The following is a 19,035-nucleotide window of genomic DNA, read 5'->3' as shown; positions in this document are numbered from 1 at the left end:
GACCCCTCGACAGCGCCCGCTCCCTCAGCGTTGACCCCTCGACAGCACCCGCCCCCTCAGCGCTGACCCCTCGACAGTGCCCACTCCCTCAGCACTGACCCCTCTGACAGCACCCGCTCCCTCAGCGCTGATCCCTCTGACAGCACCCGCTCCCTCAGCGCTGACCCCTCGACAGTGCCGCCCCCTCAGCGCTGACCCCTCGACAATGCCCACTCCCTCAGCACTGACCCCTCTGACAGCACCCGCTCCCTCAGTGCTGACCCCATTGACAGCACCCGCTCCCTCAGCGCTGACCCCTCGACAGCACCCGCTCCCTCAGCGTTGACCCTTGACAGCACCCGCTCCCTCAGCGCTGACCCTCCCACAGCACCCACTCCCTCAGCACTGAACCTCTGACAGTAACCGCTCCCTCAACACTGACCCTCCCACAGCACCCGCTCCCTCAGCGCTGACCCCTCGACAGCGCCTACTCCCTCAGCACTGACCCCTCTGACAGCACCCGCTCCCTTAGCCCTGACCCCTTGACAGCACCCTCTGCCTCCCCTCGTCCCGGGTACAAGTCCAGATTTGTCGCCTCTTCCCTAATAGCCCCTTCTCACGTTTGGGGTGGGTGGGTGGAGAAAAACGATTGGTGATTACGTGACCTGCCCACCTGATAACGACGTCGCATTGGCGCCCAAAGTCAATAGGGACAGAACCCTCTCTACACCCCTCCCCCACTCCCGCCTCCCCCCCCCCCCACCCCCTTCCCCCCAGCGCCAAGCGTCAGTTAACTGTCAGAGAGAATCCCCGGCTTTGAAAGCCTGACCGTGACCCCCCAACATTCCGGTCGGAATCTCCCCTCCCACAACCTTCCTTCTGTCTAGCCCCCTCCAACTGTCCTCCGTCCCTTGACCACGACCTAGCGACCGGGGAAGGGAGGGTTAAAAAATTCACCTGGAGCGGACTCTGGAATCAGATTCCAATCCAGTCGGATTGAGTGTCAAGGGTGGTTTTTGTTTTGTTTTGATATCTCTCTCTCTCTCTCTCTCTCACTCTCACTGTCTCTCCTTCTCTTTCCCACCCCATCTCCCTCTCTCTCTCTCTCTCAGAAAGAAAGGCAGCTCCTTTTCCCACCCACTCCTCCTCGTTTCCTCCCCCTCAACTCCCAACTCCTTCCTATCAGGCAAATCAAAGACAGCCATGTCTCAGGTGAGCAGCTAACAGGCTTTTGCCCCCATTCCCCCCCCCCCCCACCACCAACCCCAGCTCCTTGGCGACCGTCAGTCCTCGTTTTCCACGGGCGGATCCTCAGATAAGACGGGCCGAGATAAGGAGGGCGCGACGGGTTGGGGTCTGTCAGGAGACGGATGAGCGTCGATGTCTCAAATGTGCCTGGGAGGTTGGGCGGGGCAGGATGCTTGGGGGCAGGTGGGGTGGGATGGAGGGTACCTCATGATGCGAGAAGGCCTCGCTTGACGACGCCTCCACCAGAGGGGGCCTGAGTTAGGCCTCGCTTGACGACGCCTCCACCAGAGGGGGCCTGAGTTAGGCCTCGCTTGACAACGTCTCCACCAGAGGGGGCCTGAGTTAGGCCTTGCTTGATGACGCCTCCGCCAGAGGGGGCCTGAGTTAGGCCTCGCTTGACGACGCCTCCACCAGAGGGGGCCTGAGTTAGGCCTCGCTTGACGACGTCTCCACCAGAGGGGGCCTGAGTTAGGCCTCGCTTGACGACGCCTCCACCAGAGGGGGCCTGAGTTAGGCCTCGCTTGACGACGTCTCCACCAGAGGGGGCCTGAGTTAGGCCTTGCTTGATGACGCCTCCGCCAGAGGGGGCCTGAGTTAGGCCTCGCTTGACGACGCCTCCACCAGAGGGGGCCTGAGTTAGGCCTCGCTTGACGACGTCTCCACCAGAGGGGGCCTGAGTTAGGCCTCGCTTGACGACGCCTCCGCCAGAGTGGGCCTGAGTTAGCCTCGCTTGACAACGCCTCCGCCAGAGGGGGCCTGAGTTAGCCTCGCTTCATGACACCTCCACCAGAGGGGGCCTGAGTTAGGCCTCACTTGACGACACCTCCACCAGAGGGGGCCTGAGTTAGGCCTCGCTTGACGACACCTCCGCCAGAGGAGGCCTGAGTTAGGCATCGCTCGACAACGCCCCTCAGAGGAGGCCAGGGTGAGGACTTGTTTGACAACGCCTCCTCCAGAGGAGACCTGAGTTAGGCCTCGCTTGACAACGCCCCTCAGAGGAAGCCAGGGTTAGGCCTCGCTTGACGACGCCCCATCCAGAAGAGGCCTACATTCAGCCTTACTTGATGACACCCCTCAGAGAAGGCTTGAGTTAGGACTCGCTTGACGACGCCCCTCAGAGGAGGCCTGAGTTAGGCCTTGCCTGACAAGGCCTCCTCTAGAAGAGGTCTAAGTTCGGCCTCGCTTGCTGATGCCCCTCATAGGTGGCTTGAGTTAGGCCTTGCTTGACGATGCCTCCTCCAGAGGAGGCCTGAGTTAGGCCTCGCTTGACGACACCTCCTCCAGAAGAGGCCTACGTTTGTCCTCGCTTGCTGATGCCCCTCAGAATCGGCCTGAGTTAGGCCTCTCTTGACGACACCTCCTCCAGAAGAAGCTTACGTTCGGTCTCGCTTGATGATGCCCCTCGGATGAGGCCTGAGTTCGGCCTCGCTTGACGATGCCTCCGCCAGAGGGGGCCTGAATTAGGCTTTGCTTGACGATGCCTCCACCAGAGAAGGCCTGAGTTAGGCCTTGCTTGACGATGCCTCCGCCAGAGAAGGCCTGAGTTCGGCCTCGCTTGATGATGCCTCCACCAGAGATGGCCTGAATTAGGCCTTGCTTGATGATGCCTCCGCCAGAGGAGGGCTGACTTAGGCATCACTTGACAACGCCCCTCAGAGGAGGCCGGGTTTAGGACTTGTTTGACAACGCCTCCTCCAGAGGAGGCCTGAGTTTGGCCTCGCTCGACAACGCCCCTCAGAGGAGGCCGGGGTTTGGCCTCGCTTGACGACGCCTCCTCCAGAAGAGGCCTACGTTCGGCCTTACTTGATGACACCCCTCATAGGAGGCTTGTGTTAGGCCTCGCTTGATGACGCACCACAGAGGAATCCTGTGTTAGGCCTTGCTCGACAATGTACCTCAAAGAAGGCCTGAGTTAGGCTTCGCTTGACAAGGCCTCCTCCAGAAGAGGCCTAAGTTCGGCCTCGCTTGCTGATGCCCCTCAGAGGAGGCTTGAGTTAGGCCTTGCTTGACGATGCCTCCTCCAGAGGAGGCCTGAGTTAGGCATCGCTTGACAAGGCCTCCTCCAGAAGAGGCCTAAGTTCGGCCTCGCTTGCTGATGCCCCTCAGAGGAGGCTTGAGTTAGGCCTTGCTTGACGATGCCTCCTCCAGAGGAGGCCTGAGTTAGGCCTCGCTTGACAAGGCCTCCTCCAGAAGAGGCCTAAGTTCGGCCTCGCTTGCTGAAGCCCCTCAGAGGAGGCTTGAGTTAGGCCTTGCTTGACGATGCCTCCTCCAGAGGAGGCCTGAGTTAGGCCTCATTTGACGACACCTCTCCAGAAGAAGCCTACGTTCGGCCTCGCTTGATGATGACCCTCGGATGAGGCCTGAGTTCGGCCTCTCTTGACGATGCCTCCGCCAGAGGGGGCCTGAATTAGGCCTTGCTTGACGACGACTCCACCAGAGGAGGCCTAAGTTAGGCCTTGCTTGACGATGCCTCCGCCAGAGGAGGGCTGAGTTAGGCTCGCTCGACAACGCCCCTCAGAGGAGGCCGGGGTTTGGCCTCGCTTGACGACGCCTCCTCCAGAAGAGGCCTACGTTCGGCCTTACTTGATGACACTCCTCATTGGGGGCTTGAGTTAGGCCTCGTTTGATAATGCACCATAGAGGAATCCTGTGTTAGGCCTTGCTCGACAATGTCCCTGAGAGAAGGCCTGAGTTAGGCTTCGCTTGACGACGCCCCTCAGAGGAGGCCTGAGTTCGGCCTTGCTTGACAATGCCTCCTCCAGAATAGGCCTACGTTCGGTCTCGTTTGATGATGCCCCTCAGAGGAGGCTTGAGTTAGGCCTGGCTTGACGATGCCTCCTCCAGAGGAGGCCTGAGTTAGGCATCGCTTGACGATGCCTCCTCCAGAAGAGGCCTAAGTTTGGCCACGCTTGATGACGCCCCTCAGAGGAGGCTTGGGCGAGGCCTTGCTTGACGATGCCCCTCAGAGGAGGCCTGAGATAGGCTTTGCTTGACGACGTACCACAGAGGAAACCTGGGTTAGGCCTCGCTCGACAACGCCCCTCAGAGGAGGCCTGAGTTAAGCCTCACTGGACGATACCTCTGCCAGAGAAGGCCTGAGTTAGGCCTTCCTTGACGACACCCACCTCAGAGGAGGCCTGAGCCAGGCCGAGTGGGTAGTGGCAGTGCCCCTAACCTCAGATGGACAATGGATATGACCCAGCCCAAACCAAACGCCCCCACCCACACCCAGGACCCCGAGGAAGGGGTACCTCAGAGGTTCGGACATTGGGGAGTACTCCATTGTTGCCGGGTAGACACTATGAAGAGGCCGCGATGGCCCCGGCCCACATACCCCTCTCTGTCTCCACGGTGGGAGGTGAGGAAACTGATCGTGAGTGGGGAGGGCTGTGGTTGTTCGTTGGGGGGGTGAGCGGTGGAAAGGGGCAGCCAGCATTCTGCTGAAGCCAACAATTGCCACCCTCACTCAATGTCACCCACAGCCCAAGTGGAATGGGCAGTTCTGTGGAGCCACCCCAATGCTTGGGCCAATCAGGTTCTCCCTGAGGGTCCCACAGAGCGTCCTGGCTGTAGGGGCTGGAGGGGGTGACAGAGATAGGGAGGGGGTGTAGGGGGCTGGAGGGGGTGACAGAGATAGGGAGGGGGTGTAGGGGCTGGAGGGGGTGACAGAGATAGGGAGGGGGTGTAGGGGCTGGAGGGGGTGACAGAGATAGGGAGGGGGTGTCAGGGCTGGAGGGGGTGACAGAGATAGGGAGGGGGTGTAGGGGCTGGAAGGGGTGACAGAGATAGGGAGGGGGTGTAGGGGGCTGGAGGGGGTGACAGAGATAGGGAGAGGGTGTAGGGGCTGGAGGGGGTGACAGAGATAGGGAGGGGTGTAGGGGGCTGGAGGGGGTGACAGAGATAGGGAGGGGGTGTAGGGGGCTGGAGGGAGTGATAGAGATAGGGAGGGGGTGTAGGGGGCTGGAGGGGGTGACAGAGATAGGGAGAGGGTGTAGGGGCTGGAGGGGGTGACAGAGATAGGGAGAGGGTGTAGGGGCTGGAGGGGGTGACAGAGATAGGGAGGGGGTGTAGGGGGCTGGAGGGGGTGACAGAGATAGGGAGAGGGTGTAGGGGCTGGAGGGGGTGACAGAGATAGGGAGGGGGTGTAGGGGCTGGATGGGGTGACAGAGATAGGGAGGGGGTGTAGGGGCTGGAGGGGGTGACAGAGATAGGGAGGGGGTGTAGGGGCTGGAGGGGGTGACAGAGATAGGGAGGGGGTGTAGGGGCTGGAGGGGGTGACAGAGATAGGGAGGGGGTGTAGGGGGCTGGAGGGGGTGACAGAGATAGGGAGAGGGTGTAGGGGCTGGAGGGGGTGACAGAGATAGGGAGGGGGTGTAGGGGGCTGGAGGGGGTGACAGAGATAGGGAGAGGGTGTAGGATCTGGAGGGGGTGACAGAGATAGGGAGGGGGTGTAGGGGGCTGGAGGGGGTGACAGAGATAGGGAGGGGGTGTAGGGGGCTGGAGGGAGTGACAGAGATAGGGAGGGGGTGTAGGGGGCTGGAGGGGGTGACAGAGATAGGGAGAGGGTGTAGGGGCTGGAGGGGGTGACAGAGATAGGGAGGGGGTGTAGGGGGCTGGAGGGGGTGACAGAGATAGGGAGAGGGTGTAGGGGCTGGAGGGGGTGACAGAGATAGGAAGGGGGTGTAGGGGGCTGGAGGGGGTGACAGAGATAGGGAGGGGGTGTAGGGGGCTGGAGGGAGTGACAGAGATAGGGAGGGGGTGTAGGGGGCTGGAGGGGGTGACAGAGATAGGGAGGGGGTGTAGGGGCTGGAGGGGGTGACAGAGATAGGGAGGGGGTGTATGGGCTGGAGGGGGTGACAGAGATAGGGAGGGGCTGGAGGGGGCTGGAGGGGGTGACAGAGATAGGGAGAGGGTGTAGGGGGCTGGAGGGGGTGACAGAGATAGGGAGGGGGTGTAGGGGGCTGCAGGGGGTGACAGAGATAGGGAGGAGGTGTAGGGGGTTGTATTGTGCTCAGTCTGACTCCATGCTGTCTCTGCTCCCCACTCCCCTGCCCCACTGTATGCCCTCAGGGGAGAGTTAGCGATGGCGATGGCGATCGACCTTTGACCCCGGTCAGGCGAGCCATCAACAAGGCCTCGACTGGAATGAGGAGCCTCCGTCAGAAGCTGCAGATCAGGAACAGGCTGGCCCGGGAATGCCTGGCCGAATTCCTCGGGGAATACATGCTCATTGTAAGTTCGAACGGTTCCCCGCTCCTCCACCCCGCCTCCCTACGTTCCCCCTCCCTCCGCCTCCGGGTTGAACTCTGACCCCCTCTCCCGCCTGCACCATTGCTAAACTTTCACAGAGTAATACTCCCTCTACATTATCCCCCCATCCCAGGGACAGGGACAGCGCGGGATTAGATACAGAGTAAAGCTCCCTCTACACTGTCCCCCCCCATCCCAGGGACAGGGACAGCACGGGGTTAGATACAGAGTAAAGCTCCCTCTACACTGTCCCCCCATCCCAGCGACAGGGACAGCACGGGGTTAGATACAGAGTAAAGCTCCCTCTACACTGTCCCCCCATCCCAGGGACAGGGACAGCACGGGGTTAGATACAGAGTAAAGCTCCCTCTACACTGTCCCCCTCCCATCCCAGGGACAGGGACAGCAAGGGGTTAGATACAGATTAAAGCTCCCTCTACACTGTCCCCCCCATCCCAGGGACAGGGACAGTGCGGGGTTAGATACAGAGTAAAGCTCCCTCTACACTGTCCCCCCATCCCAGGGACAGGGACAGCACAGGGTTAGATACAGAGTAAAGCTCCCTCTACACTGTCCCCCATCCCCGGGACAGGGACAGCACAGGGTTAGATACAGAGTCAAGCTCCCTCTACACGGTCCCCCATCCCAGGGACAGGGACAGCACAGGGTTAGATACAGAGTCAAGCTCCCTCTACACTGTCCCCCATCCCAGGGACAGGGACAGCACAGGGTTAGATACAGAGTAAAGCTCCCTCTACACTGTCCCCCATCCCAGGGACAGGGACAGCACAGGGTTAAATACAGAGTAAAGCTCCCTCTACACTGTGTCTAACACTCAGTACCTTTATGAGGCCGTGGGAGCGCGCTCTCTTCGTTGAAAGCCCTCAGTTCCTCTCCGGCCCAGCTTCCTCAGCACATTCCCAGCTGCGTTCTGGACTGATGAGAAAAATCTCCTTTCCCAGCTCATGGGCACAGCGGCAGTGGCTCAGGTGGTGACAAACTTCGATCAGAAAGGGACCTATTTATCGATTAACATTGGCTATGCTGCTGGAGTTCTGTTTGGGATCTACGCCTCAGTTGGAGTCTCAGGTACACCATGACCTTTCAGAGTTTATACACAGACTAAGGAAACCGGGAGGGAGTTACAGACTGGAATCCAATCGAGGGTTTCGGGGTGGGTTATATGCAGAATAACGGATACCCGGGAGGGAGTTACAGACTGGAATCTAATCGAGGGGTTCGGGGTGGGTTATATACAGAATAACAGATACCCGGGAGGGAGTTACAGACTGGAATCTAATCGAGGGGTTCGGGGTGGATTATATACAGAATAACAGATACCCGGGAGGGAGTTACAGACTGGAATCTAATCGAGGGGGTCGGGGTGGGTTATATACAGAATAACAGATACCTGGGTGGGAGTTACAGACTGGAATCTAATCGAGGGGTTCGGGATGGGTTATATACAGAATAACAGATACCCGGGAGGGAGTTACAGACTGGAATCTAATCGAGGGGTTGGGGTGGGTTATATACAGAATAACAGATACCCGGGAGGGAGTTACAGACTGGAATCTAATCGAGGGGTTCGGGATGGGTTATATGCAGAATAACAGATACCCGGGAGGGAGTTACAGACTGGAATCTAATCGAGGGGTTCGGGGTGGGTTATATACAGAATAACAGATACCCGGGAGGGAGTTACAGACTGGAATCTAATCGAGGGGTTCGGGGTGGGTTATATACAGAATAACGGATACCCCGGAGGGAGTTACAGACTGGAATCTAATCGAGGGGTTCGGGGTGGGTTATATACAGAATAACAGATGCCCGGGAGGGAGTTACAGACTGGAATCGAATTGAGGGGTTCGGGGTGGGTTATATACAGAATAACAGATACCCGGGAGGGAGTTACAGACTGGAATCTAATCGAGGGGTTCGGGGTGGGTTATATACAGAATAACAGATACCCGGGAGGGAGTTACAGACTGGAATCTAATCGAGGGGTTCGGGGTGGGTTATATACAGAATAACAGATACCCAGGAGGGAGTTACAGACTGGAATCTAATCGAGGGGTACGGGGTGGGTTATATACAGAATAACAGATACCCGGGAGGGAGTTACAGACTGGAATCTAATCGAGGGGTACGGGGTGGGTTATATACAGAATAACGGATACCCGGGAGGGAGTTACAGACTGGAATCTACTCGAGGGGTTCGGGGTGGGTTATATACAGAATAACGGATGCCCGGGAGGGAGTTACAGACTGGAATCGAATCGAGGGGTTCGGGATGGGTTATATACAGAATAACAGATACCCAGGAGGGAGTTACAGACTGGAATCTAATTGAGGGGCTCGGGATGGGTTATATACTGAATAACAGATACCCGGGAGGGAGTTACAGACTGGAATCTAATTGAAGGGCTCGGGATGGGTTATATACTGAATAACAGATACCCGGGAGGGCGTTACAGACTGGAATCTAATCGAGGGGTTCGGGGTGGGTTATATACAGAATAACAGATACCCCGGGGGGAGTTACAGACTGGAATCTAATCGAGGGGTTCGGGGTGGGTTATATACTGAATAACAGATACCCGGGAGGGAGTTACAGACTGGAATCTAATCGAGGGGTTCGGGGTGGGTTAAGTACAGAATAACAGATACCTGGGAGGGAGTTACAGACTGGAATCTAATCGAGGGTTTCAGGGTGGGTTACATACAGAATAACAGATACCCGGGAGGGAGTTACAGCCCGGACTCTAATCGAGGGGTTCGGGGTGGGTTATATACAGAATAACAGATACCCGGGAGGGAGTTACAGACTGGAATCTAATCGAGGGGTTCGGGGTGGGTTATGTACAGAATAACAGATACCCGGGAGGGAGTTACAGATTGGAATCTAATCGAGGGGTTCGGGGTGGGTTATATACAGAATAACAGATACCCGGGAGGGAGTTACAGACTGGAATCTAATCGAGGGGTTCGGGGTGGGTTATATACAGAATAACAGATACCCGGGAGGGAGTTACAGACTGGAATCTAATCGAGGGGTTCGGGATGGGTTATATACAGAATAACAGATACCCGGGAGGGAGTTACAGACTGGAATCTAATCGAGGGGTTCGGGGTGGGTTATATACAGAATAACGGATACCCGGGAGGGGGTTACAGACTGGAATCTACTCGAGGGGTTCGGGGTGGGTTATATACAGAATAACAGATGCCCGGGAGGGAGTTACAGACTGGAATCGAATCGAGGGGTTCGGGATGGGTTATATACAGAATAACAGATACCCAGGAGGGAGTTACAGACTGGAATCTAATTGAGGGGCTCGGGATGGGTTATATACTGAATAACAGATACCCGGGAGGGCGTTACAGACTGGAATCTAATCGAGGGGTTCGGGGTGGGTTATATACAGAATAACAGATACCCCGGGGGGAGTTACAGACTGGAATCTAATCGAGGGGTTCGGGCTGGGTTATATACAGAATAACAGATACCCGGGAGGGAGTTACAGACTGGAATCTAATCGAGGGGTTCGGGGTGGGTTAAGTACAGAATAACAGATACCTGGGAGGGAGTTACAGACTGGAATCTAATCGAGGGGTTCGGGGTGGGTTACATACAGAATAACAGATACCCGGGAGGGAGTTACAGCCCGGAATCTAATCGAGGGGTTCGGGGTGGGTTATGTACAGAATAACAGATACCCGGGAGGGAGTTACAGATTGGAATCTAATCGAGGGGTTCGGGGTGGGTTATATACAGAATAACAGATGCCCAGGAGGGAGTTACAGACTGGAATCTAATCGAGGGGTTCGGGGTTGGTTATATACAGAATAACAGATACCCGGGAGGGAGTTACAGACTGGAATCTAATCGAGGGGTTCGGGGTAAGTTATATACTGAATAACAGATACCCGGGAGGGAGTTACAGACCGGAATCTACTCGAGGGGTTCGGGGTGGGTTATATACAGAATAACAGATACCTGGGAGGGAGTTACAGACTGGAATCTGATCGAGGGGTTCGGGGTGGGTTATACACAGGATAACAGATGCCCGGGAGGGAGTTACAGACTGGAATCTAATCGAGGGGTTCGGGGTGGGTTATATACAGAATAACAGATACCCGGGAGGGAGTTACAGACTGGAATCTAATCGAGGGGTTCGGGGTGGGTTATATACAGAATAACAGATACCCGGGAGGGAGTTACAGACTGGGATCTAATCGAGGGGTTCGGGGTGGGTTATATACAGAATAACAGATACCCGGGAGGGAGTTACAGACTGGGATCTAATCGAGGGGTTCGGGGTGGGTTATATACAGAATAACAGATACCCGGGAGAGTTACAGACTGGAATCTAATCGAGGGGTTCGGGGTGGGTTATATACAGAATAACAGATACCCGGGAGGGAGTTACAGACAGGAATCTAATCGAGGGGTTCGGGGTGGGTTATATACAGAATAACAGATACCCGGGAGGAGGTTACAGACTGGAATCTAATCGAGGGGTTCGGGCTGGGTTATATACAGAATAACAGATACCCGGGAGGGAGTTACAGACTGGAATATAATCGACGGTTTCGGGGTGGGTTTTATACAGAATAACAGATACCCGGGAGGGAGTTACAGACTGGAATCTAATCGAGGGGTTCGGGGTGGGTTATATACAGAATAACAGATACCCGGGAGGGAGTTACAGACTGGAATCTAATCGAGGGGTTCGGGGTGGGTTATATACAGAATAACAGATACCCGGGAGGGAGTTACAGACTGGAATATCATCGACGGTTTCGGGGTGGGTTATACACAGAATAACAGATACTTGAGTGTGTAGTTACGAATTTGAAATTTATTCCAGTTTAGTCCGTTCTCAGTGATCCTGTGAACTGTGCAGCTAATCTTTTATTATTTTTATATCTCATATACATTTCCTTTTTGTTCAAAAATACATGGACCAATCGGTCAGTATATCAATGCAGGAGTTAATGGTTGAAGGGAGGGTTGTTCAGTGGGTCAGATAAAGCTGCTGTTGAGAGCTCTGTTCCCAATGGGAGGGTCTCGCTGAGTTCATGCCTTTACACTGAGTGTACTGTAATGTGGCCTGGTGTTTGTGTGTGTGTGTGTGCGCGCGAGTGTGTGTGTGTTTGTGAACGTGTGAGTGTGATTGTGTGTGTGAGTGATTTTGTGTGTGGGTGATTTTTTTTGTGTGTGTGTCTGTGTGAGTGTGTGTGCGTGTGTAAGAGAGCGAGTGATTTTCTGTGTGTGTGTATGTGTGTGTTTGAGTGATTTGTGTCTGTGTGTGTGAATGTGTGAGAGGGATTTTGTGTGTGTGTGTGTCTGTGTATGTGTCTGTATGAGTGATTCTGTGTCTGTGTGTGTGTGAGAGAGGGATTTTGTGTGTGTGTGTGTGTGAGAGAGAGAGATTTTGTGTGTGTGTGCGTGAGTGTGTGCTTGTGTGTGAGAGAGAGATTGATTGTCTGTGTGTGAGAGTGATTGTGTGTATGTATGTGTGTGTGAGTGATTTGTGTGTCTCTGTGTGAGTGATTCTGTGTGTGTGATTGATTGTGTGTCTGTGAGTGTGAGAGGGATTTTGTGTGTGTGTGTCTGTGTGTGTGAGTGTGAGAGAGAGGGATTTTGTGTGTGTGTCTGTGAGAGAGAGGGATTTTGTGTGTGCATGTGATTGTGTGCGTGTGTGTGAGAGAGATTGATTGTCTGTGTGTGAGTGATTGTGTGTGTATATGTGTGTGTGTGAGTGATTTGTGTGTCTGTGTGAGAGAGTGATTCTGTGTGTGTGAGAGAGTGATTCTGTGTGTGTGTGTGTGTGTGTGAGTGTGAGAGAGAGGGATTTTGTGTGTGTGTCTGTGTGTGTGAGTGTGAGAGAGAGGGATTTTGTGTGTGTGTGTGCGTGAGAGAGAGAGAGGGATTTTGTGTGTGTGCGTGAGTGCGAGAGAGAGGGATTTTGTGTGTGTGTATGTGTCTGTGTGTGTGAGAGAGAGGGATTTTGTGTGTGTGAGTGATTTTGTGTATGTCTGTGTGAGAGAGAGAGAGAGTCTGGGTGTGTGTTGCTCGCTTCCTATCCTGTGAACAGTTGGTTCAGTTTTGACAGGAGATGCGTCTGAGTGATACCTGGGGTTCCAAAGGTTAACTCATCATCTGGGAGCGATGAGATAAAACTGGAGGTTGTTTTCCCTGGTATCTAGAAGGGCAAGGGTTGATTTACAGATGCAATGACAGGTCCGCTTTTGTTCCAAGTATCTGTCAGCACTTGGGCGGAACACTAGAGGTCACAGCGACCCTTCGGTCCAACCCGTCCATGCTGACAAGATATCCTAACCCAATCTAGTCCCATTTGCCAGCACTTGGCCCATATCCCTCCAAACCCTTCCCATTCATGTCCCCATCCCGATGCCTTTTAAGTGTTGTCATTGTACCAGCCTGTAGCTTAAAAATGTGTTGCTGGAAAAGCGCAGCAAGTCAGGCAGCATCAAAGGAGCAGGGGGATCGACGTTTCGGGCATAAGCCCTTCTTCAGGAATCTTGAAGAAGTGCTTATGCCCGAAACGTCGATTCTCCTGTTCCCTGGATGCTGCCTGACCTGCTGCGCTTTTCCAGCAACACATTTTTAAGCTCTGATCTCCAGCATCTGCAGTCCTCACTTTCTCCTAAGTGTACCAGCCTCCACCACTTCCTCTGGCAGCTCATTCCACACACGTACCACCCTCTGTGTGAAAAAGTTGCCCCTCGGGTCCCTGTCCCCTCTCACCCTAAACCTATGCCCCTCTAGTTCAGGACTCCCCCCCCCCCCCCCCCACCCTGGGGAACAGACCTTGTCCATTCACCCCATTTACCGGGATGGAGGGACGCGGGCCCAGTGCTGGCAAACGGGTTTAGGCGTCGCGGTTGGCACGGGGATGGTGGGCCGAATGGCCCGGTTCCTGTTCCTGTCGGCCGACTGTGGATGAGCCTCCCTGTGTCGGCCCAGGTCAGGATGGTCGCCGGGTCAAAGCGGAGCTCACCGCACTTCTGATTTGTTCTTTTTTTATTCACCTCCGCCCCCCCCCCCCCCCCCCCCCCCCCCCCCGATCCCTCCCCACCCCCCCAGGGGCTCACCTGAACCCGGCGGTGACCTTCAGCCTGTGCGTCCTGGGCCGGTTTCCCTGGAGAAAGCTTCCGTTCTACACCATCTCCGAGTGCCTGGGGTCATTCGTCGCCTCGGCAACCACGTTCACCCTCTACTACGGTAAGGCTGGCGGGGCAAACGTTGGCGTGGCCAAGGGCGGGTAGGGGGCGTCAAGTGGGCACCCGCCAGCCAGCCCCCCCCAATCCCAGGACTTGGCCACCCGGAGGACTCCGACCGAGGGGTTCCAGCGCTGTGGGTGGCGGGAGGCCAGTACTGCAGCGTGACGCGTTGACATGGCCTTGGAGGGGGCTGCAGCGCTAGTGGTGGTGGGAGGCCGGTACTGCAGTGTGACGCGTTGACATGGTCTCGGATGGGGCTGCAGCGCTAGCGGTGGTGGGAGGCCGGTACTGCAGCGTGACATGTTGACATGGCCTCGGAGGGGGCTACAGCGCTAGTGGTGGTGGGAGGCCGGTACTGCAGCGTGACATGTTGACATGATCTTGGAGGGGGCTGCAGCGCTGGCCGTGGTGGGAGGCCGGTACAGCAGAGTGGAGTGTTGCTATTGCCTCGGAGGGAGTTGCAGCACTGCCAGTGGCGAGAGGCCAGTACTGCAGCGTGACATGTTGACATGACCTTGGAGGGAGCTGCATCGCCAAGTTTCCCCATATGCTCCTCGGGAGGGTGACGTTACAGGTTCGGCTCACTATCTGGGAGGGACCCTGCCATGGGATCTTCCTGTGCATATGATGTCAATTTTGATTGTACTTTGCTGGCTCTATTTCCCACTCCCTCAGTGCTGACCCTCCGACAACGCCCGCTCCCTCAGCACTGACCCTCCGACAGCACCCGCTCCCTCAGCACTGACTCTCAGACAGCGCCCACTCCCTCAGCACTGACCCTCCCACAGCACCCGCTCCCTCAGCACTGACCCTCCGACAGCTTCCGCTCCCACAGCACTGACCCTCAGACAACGCCCGTTCCCTCAGCACTGATCCTCCTACAGCAACCGCTCCCTCAGCACTGACCCTCCGACAGCGCACACTCCATCAGCACTGACCCTCAGACAGCACCCACTCCCTCAGCACTGACCCTGCCACAGCGCCCGCTCCCTCAGCACTGACCCGCCCACAGCCCCCACTCCCTCAGCACTGACCCTCCCACAGCGCCCACTCCCTCAGCACTGACCCTCAGACAGCACCCACTCCCTCAGCACTGACCCTCCCACAGCGCCTGCTCCCTCAGCACTGACCCGCCCACAGCACCCACTCCCTCAGCACTGACCCTCCCACAGCACCCACTCCCTCAGCACTGACCCTCCCACAGCGCCCACTCCCTCAGCACTGACCCTCCGACAGCACCCACTCCCTCAGCACTGACCCTCCCACAGCGCCCGCTCCCTCAGCACTGACCCTCCCACAGCACCCTCTCCCTCAGCACTGACCCTCCCACAGCGCCCACTCCCTCAGCACTGACCCTCCCACGGCACCCTCTCCCTCAGCACTGACCCTCCAACAGCACCCACTCCCTCAGCACTGACCCTCTGACAGCGCCCACTCCCTCAGCACTGACCCTCCAACAGCACCCACTCCCTCAGCACTGACCCTCCCACAGCACCCACTCCCTCAGCACTGACCCTCAGACAGCACCCGCTCCCTCAGCACTGACCCTCCGACAGCGCCTACTCCCTTAGCACTGACCCTCCCACAACGCCCACTCCCTCAGCACTGACCCTCCGACAGCACCCGCTCCCTCAGCACTGACCCTCCCACAGCGCCCGCTCCCTCAGCACTGACCCTCCAACAGCACCCACTCCCTCAGCACTGACCCACCGACAGCACCCACTGCCTCTGCGCTGACCCTCCGACAGCGCCCACTCCCTCAGCACTGACCCTTCAACAGTTCCCGCTCCCTCAGCACTGACCCTCCCACAGTGCCCACTCCCTCAGCACTGACCCTCTGACAGCGCCCGCTCCCTCAGCACTGACCCTCCCACAGCGCCCACTCCCTCAGCACTGACCCTCAGACAGCACTCACTCCCTCAGCACTGACCCTCCCACAGCACCCACTCCCTCAGCACTGACACTCCGACAGCGCCCCCTCCCTCAGCGCTGACCCTCCGACAGCGCCTACTCCCTCAGCACTGACCCTCGCACAGTGCCCCCTCCCTCAGCACTGACCCTCCCACAGCACCAGCTCCCTCAGCACTGACCCTCCCACAGCACCCACTCCCTCAGCACTGACCCTCAGACAGCACTCACTCCCTCAGCACTGACCCTCCCACAGCACCCACTCCCTCAGCACTGACCCTCCGACAGCGCCCCCTCCCTCAGCGCTGACCCTCCGACAGCGCCTACTCCCTCAGCACTGACCCTCCCACAGCACCCACTCCCTCAGCACTGACCCTCCCACAGCACCCACTCCCTCAACACTGACCCTCTGACAGCGCCCACTCCCTCAGCACTCACCCTCCCACATCGCCCCCTTCCCTCAGCAGCGAAGTGAATGATGTTGCTGCTCCCTCTGTCTAGATGCCATCCACGAGTTCTCTGGTGGCAATCTGACCGTGCGTGGGCCGAGGGGAACAGCTGGCATCTTTGCGACGTATCCCGTCGAGTACCTGTCTGTCCGCAACGGCTTCATAACTGAGGTAAGTGGCTATCGACTCTCGTCATGGTTGTGACGGTCACCTCATCGTGGAAACGGACCCCTCCGCCCATCACTGTCATTCAATATGGCGTATCCTATAGTGGTCTCCCTCTTCCTGCCCACCCTCCCACATCCTTTCCCACTCCCCACCCAGTCCCTTTACCTCTGTCTGAAACATGCTCCAGGATGCTCCTATTTTGGAAGCCCCTTCTCCCATGGTGGTTGGGGGAAGTGGGGGTGTGCGGGGGCTGAATGGCCTCCAGCCTTTACTGGTTGGTCTTGTCAGCTCCTGCACGGGGACCGTTTCCCTCCACGTCTGACCCCCGTCTCGGTGGTGTTGGGGTCAATGGTGTTGTGGTTGGGGATGTCGGGGTCGATGGTGTTGGGGTTGGTGGTGTTGGGGTTGGTGATGTTGGGGTTGGTGATGTCGGGGTTGGTGATGTTGGGGTTGGTGATGTTGGGGTTGGTGGTGTTGGGGTTGGTGATGTTGGGGTTGGTGGTGTTGGGGTTGGTGGTGTTGGGGTTGGTGATGTTGGGGTTGGTGATGTTGGTTGGTGATGTTGGGGTTGGTGATGTTGTGGTTCGTGGTGTTGGGGTTGGTGATGTTGGGGTTGGTGGTGTTGGGGTTGGTGATGTTGGTCGGTGATGTTGGGGTTGGTGATGTTGGGGTTGGTGATGTTGGGGTTGGTGATGTTGGGGTTGGTGGTGTTGGGGTTGGTGATGTTGGTTGGTGATGTTGGGGTTGGTGGTGTTGGGGTTGGTGATGTTGGGGTTGGTGATGTTGGGGTCGATGATGTTGGGGTCGATGGTGTTGGGGTTGGTGATGTTGGGGTTGGTGATGTTGGGGTTGGTGGTGTTGGGGTTGGTGGTGTTGGGGTTGGTGGTGTTGGGGTTGGTGATGTTGGGGTTGGTGATGTTGGGGTTGGTGGTGTTGGGGTTGGTGATGTTGGGGCTGGTGGTGTTGGGGTTGGTGGTGTTGGGGTTGGTGGTGTTGGGGTTGGTGATGTTGGGGTTGGTGATGTTGGGGTTGGTGGTGTTGGGGTTGGTGATGTTGGGGTTGGTGATGTTGGTTGGTGATGTTGGGGTTGGTGATGTTGGGGTTGGTGGTGTTGGGGTTGGTGATGTTGGGGTTGGTGATGTTGGTTGGTGATGTTGGGGTTGGTGGTGTTGGGGTTGGTGGTGTTGGGGTTGGTGATGTTGGGGTTGGTGGTGTTGGGGTTGGTGATGTTGGGGTTGGTGATGTTGGGGTTGGTGATGTTGGGGTTGGTGGTGTTGGGGTTGGTGGTGTTGGTTGGTGATGTCGGGGTTGGTGATGTTGGGGTTGGTGATGTTGGGGTTGGTGATGTTGGGGTTGGTGATGTTGGGGTTGGTGATGTTGGGGTTGGTGATGTTGGGGTTGGTGGTGTTGGGGTTGGTGATGTTGGTTGGTGATGTTGGGGTTGGTGATGTTGGTTGGTGATGTCAGGGTTGGTGATGTTGGGGTCGGTGGTGTTGGGGTTGGTGATGTTGGGGTTGGTGATGTTGGGGTTGGTGATGTTGGGGTTGGTGATGTTGGGGTTGGTGATGTTGGGGTTGGTGATGTTGGTTGGTGATGTCGGGGTTGGTGATGTTGGGGTTGGTGATGTTGGGGTTGGTGATGTTGTTTGGTGATGTTGGGGTTGGTGATGTTGGGGTTGGTGATGTTGGGGTTGGTGGTGTTGGGGTTGGTGGTGTTGGTTGGTGATGTTGGGGTTGGTGGTGTTGGGGTTGGTGATGTTGGGGTTGGTGATGTTGGGGTTGGTGGTGTTGGGGTTGGTGGTGTTGGGGTTGGTGATGTTGGGGTTGGTGGTGTTGGGGTTGGTGATGTTGGGGTTGGTGATGTTGGGGTTGGTGATGTTGGGGTTGGTGGTGTTGGGTTGGTGGTGTTGGGGTTGGTGGTGTTGGGGTTGGTGGTGTTGGTTGGTGATGTCGGGGTTGGTGATGTTGGGGTTGGTGATGTTGGGGTTGGTGATGTTGGGGTTGGTGATGTTGGGGTTGGTGGTGTTGGGGTTGGTGATGTTGGGGTTGGTGGTGTTGGGGTTGGTGGTGTTGGGGTTGGTGATGTTGGGGTTGGTGGTGTTGGGGTTGGTGGTGTTGGGGTTGGTGGTGTTGGGGTTGGTGGTGTTGGTTGGTGATGTCGGGGTTGGTGATGTCGGGGTTGGTGATGTTGGGGTTGGTGATGTTGGGGTTGGTGATGTTGGGGTTGGTGATGTTGGGGTTGGTGATGTTGGGGTTGGTGGTGTTGGGGTTGGTGATGTTGGGGTTGGTGGTGTTGGGGTTGGTGATGTTGGGGTTGGTGGTGTTGGGGTTGGTGATGTTGGGGTTGGTGGTGTTGGGGTTGGTGGTGTTGGGGTTGGTGATGTTGGGGTTGGTGATGTTGGGGTTGGTGATGTTGGGGTTGGTGATGTTGGGGTTGGTGGTGTTGGGGTTGGTGATGTTGGGGTTCGTGGTGTTGGGGTTGGTGATGATGGGGTTGGTGGTGTTGGGGTTGGTGGTGTTGGGGTTGGTGATGTTGGTTGGTGATGTTGGGGTCGATGGTGTTGGGGTTGGTGGTGTTGTGGTTGGTGATGTTGGGGTTGGTGGTGTTGGGGTTGGTGGTGTTGTGGTCGGTGATGTTGGGGTTGGTGATTTTGGGGTTGGTGGAGTTGTGGTTGCTGATGTTGGGGTTGGTGATGTTGGGGTTGGTGATGTCGGGGTTGGTGATGATGGGGTTGGTGGTGTTGGGGATGGTGGTGTTGGGGTTGGTGATGTTGGGGTTG

General features: G+C 56.8%; 1 protein-coding gene across 1 annotated transcript in view; it reads left to right on the top strand.

The window, feature by feature from the left end:
• Positions 1-1,017: 1,017 nt before the first annotated feature.
• The window catches only part of LOC148135313 (aquaporin-10-like), a 31,369-nt gene continuing 13,351 nt past the window's right edge, over positions 1,018-19,035 (top strand). Inside the window, exons 1-5 of the mRNA XM_087984975.1 lie at positions 1,018-1,191; positions 6,298-6,459; positions 7,440-7,566; positions 13,595-13,732; positions 16,141-16,259. Coding sequence (XP_087841101.1) covers positions 1,183-1,191; positions 6,298-6,459; positions 7,440-7,566; positions 13,595-13,732; positions 16,141-16,259 — 555 coding nt within the window. The 5' untranslated portion in view covers positions 1,018-1,182. The remainder of the gene's footprint in view (positions 1,192-6,297; positions 6,460-7,439; positions 7,567-13,594; positions 13,733-16,140; positions 16,260-19,035) is intronic.

The sequence above is a fragment of the Chiloscyllium plagiosum genome, unplaced genomic scaffold, assembly GCF_037043375.1.
Source record: "Chiloscyllium plagiosum isolate Xiang-an unplaced genomic scaffold, Cpla_swu_hap1 HiC_scaffold_50, whole genome shotgun sequence".
NCBI classification, from domain to species: domain Eukaryota; kingdom Metazoa; phylum Chordata; class Chondrichthyes; order Orectolobiformes; family Hemiscylliidae; genus Chiloscyllium; species Chiloscyllium plagiosum.
Note: the sequence above shows the minus strand (reverse complement) of the source record. Positions and strands in the feature narration are given on the sequence as shown.